The following is a 2,320-nucleotide window of genomic DNA, read 5'->3' as shown; positions in this document are numbered from 1 at the left end:
TGGCCCGTTTGGGCCACCAGGTGGGTCTGCGCGTCTTGGATGCCTTGGTGGCCCGGGAGAAGAGCGGCCGGCGTGAGACCAAGGTCCTCAACGTCCTACTCTTCGTGAAGGGCCCCGTTTGGCGGGCCCTCTTCGGCAAAGAGGCCGATAAGTTGGAGCAGGCCAACGACGACGACAAGACCTACTACGTCATCGAGAAGGAGCCCTTGGTCAACACCTACATCTCCGTCCCCAAGGAGAACAGCACCCTCAACTGCGCCGCCTTCACCGCCGGCTTGGTGGAGGCCGTCCTCACCGCCAGCGGTTTCCCGGCCAAGGTCACCGCTCACTGGCACAAAGGCACCACCCTCATGATCAAGTTCGAGGAGGCCGTCATCGCCCGTGACAAGAGCCTGGAGGGGCGCTGAGGGGACAAGGAGGGGACACTCCTTGATCTCCCGCGGGGACATTGGAGGTGGTTTGGGTTCCTCATCCATCCCTTGGTCCTCGGGATGGTTCTTGGCCGCTCGTGGGGGTGTTGGAGCTGGGTTGGGTCGCTGGGTGCCATCCAACATCCCTCCTGACGGCCCTTGGTCTCCCTCAGGGACAGTGGAGCTGGTTTGGGTTCCTCACCACCATCTCCTGTCTCTCCTGATGGCCCTTGGCCTCCTCTGGGGACACTGGAGCGGGTTTGGGTCCCTGGGCACCGTCCAATGTCCCTCCTGATGGCCCTTGGTCTCCCTCAGGGACACTGGAGCTGGTTTGGGTCCCTCATCACTGTTCCCTTGTCCTCCATTGGTGAGGCTGGGGTCCCTTCCTGTCCCCGGACACCATCCCTTGTCCTTCCTGATGGCCCGTGGCCTCTCCTGGGGGCGTTGGAGCTGGTTTGGGTCCCTCAGCACCATCCCTTGTCCCTCATGGTGGCCCTCCGTGTCTCTTGGGGACGCTGAAGTTGGTTGGTGTCACTATAAACCATCTCTTGTCCCTCTGATGGCCTTTGGCTCTTCTTTAGGGGTTTGGGGACATCCTGGGGCTGGTTTGGGTCCCCGGACACAGTCCCTTGTCCCTCCTGATTGCCCTCGGCCTCCATCAATGACACTGGTGTCCCTTTGTGTCCCTGGACATCATCCCTCGTCCTTCCTGATGGCCCGTGGCCTCTCCTGGGGGCGTTGGAGCTGGTTTGGGTCCCTCAGCACCATCCCTTGTCCCTCATGGTGGCCCTCCGTGTCTCTCGGAGACGCTGAAGTTGGTTGGTGTCACTATAAACCATCTCTTGTCCCTCTGATGGCCTTTGGCTCTTCTTTAGGGGTTTGGGGACATCCTGGGGTGGTTTGGGTCCCCAGACATGGTCCCTTGTCCCTCTTGGTGGCTTTTGGCCTCCCTTGGGGACACTGCAGTTGGCCCAACCCCCTCATGGTGGCCTTTGGCCTCTGTTGGGGACACTTGGTGTCCCTCACCACCATCCCTCTTCCCTTCTGATGGCCCTTGTCCATCTCTGGGGACACTGGGGCCAGCTGGTGTCCCTCAGTGCCATCCCTTGTCCCCCCCAATGGCCCTTGGTGTCACTTGGGGACATTCAGGTTGGTCCCCGTCCCTCCTGGTGTCCCTTGGCTCATCACTGGGGGCTTAGGGACACCCTGGGGTGGCTCCCGTCCCTCTGCAGTGTCACTGTCCCCCTCTGGGTCCCTCAGGGCCTTTGGGGCTGCAGTGGGGACAGTTGGTGTCCCCAAACCCTGTCCCTTGTCCCTCCTGGGGACGTGGGGTTGTCCCCTATCACCTTGGGGACACCGGGGCTAGTTCCTGGGGACATGGGGGACTCCCCGTTTCCTTGGGGACACTGGTCTGGTTGGTGGGGACACCGAGCTGGTCCTTGGGGACACTGGGGGGGTGTCCCTTCCCCTTGGGGACACCAGGCTGCTCCTTGGGGATGTGGGAGTGTCCCCTTGGGGACACCAGGATGGTCCCCGGGGACTGGGTTGTCCCCTGTCCCCTTGGGGACACCAGACCTCATCCTTGACCAGGCTGCTCCTTGGGGATGTGGGAGTGTCCCCTTGGGGACACCAGGATGGTCCCCGGGGACTGGGTTGTCCCCTGTCCCCTTGGGGACACCAGACCTCATCCTTGGGGACATGGGGGTGTCCCCGTCCCCCCTGGGGCCACCGGGCCCTTGGGGACCTGGAGGCCACCCCCACGTGCCCCCGCTCTGTGTCCCCCCCCGGGTGCCATCGCTGTCACACTGGGTGGCTGCACCCTGTCCCTCCGTGTGTCCCCCCCAAAAAAGCCACTTCCTCCCCCCAAAGTGCTGCGGTGGCACCCGGGTGCCCCCCCCTCCCCGCTGGCC

At 63.4% G+C, this 2,320-nt stretch overlaps 1 protein-coding gene across 1 annotated transcript; it reads left to right on the top strand.

The window, feature by feature from the left end:
* Positions 1 to 8: 8 nt before the first annotated feature.
* Positions 9 to 407, top strand: TRAPPC5 (trafficking protein particle complex 5; the record flags this gene model as incomplete). The annotated part of the gene is made up of 1 exon (XM_009886894.1): positions 9 to 407. A coding segment is annotated over one exon (399 nt), but the record flags the coding sequence as incomplete, so codon positions are not given.
* Between the last annotated feature and the right edge of the window lie 1,913 nt (positions 408 to 2,320).

This window comes from Charadrius vociferus, unplaced genomic scaffold (assembly GCF_000708025.1).
Source record: "Charadrius vociferus isolate BGI_N301 unplaced genomic scaffold, ASM70802v2 scaffold2276, whole genome shotgun sequence".
Classification (NCBI taxonomy): domain Eukaryota; kingdom Metazoa; phylum Chordata; class Aves; order Charadriiformes; family Charadriidae; genus Charadrius; species Charadrius vociferus.
The sequence above is the reverse complement of the archived record's forward strand: the minus strand, read 5'-3'. Positions and strand labels throughout refer to the sequence as shown.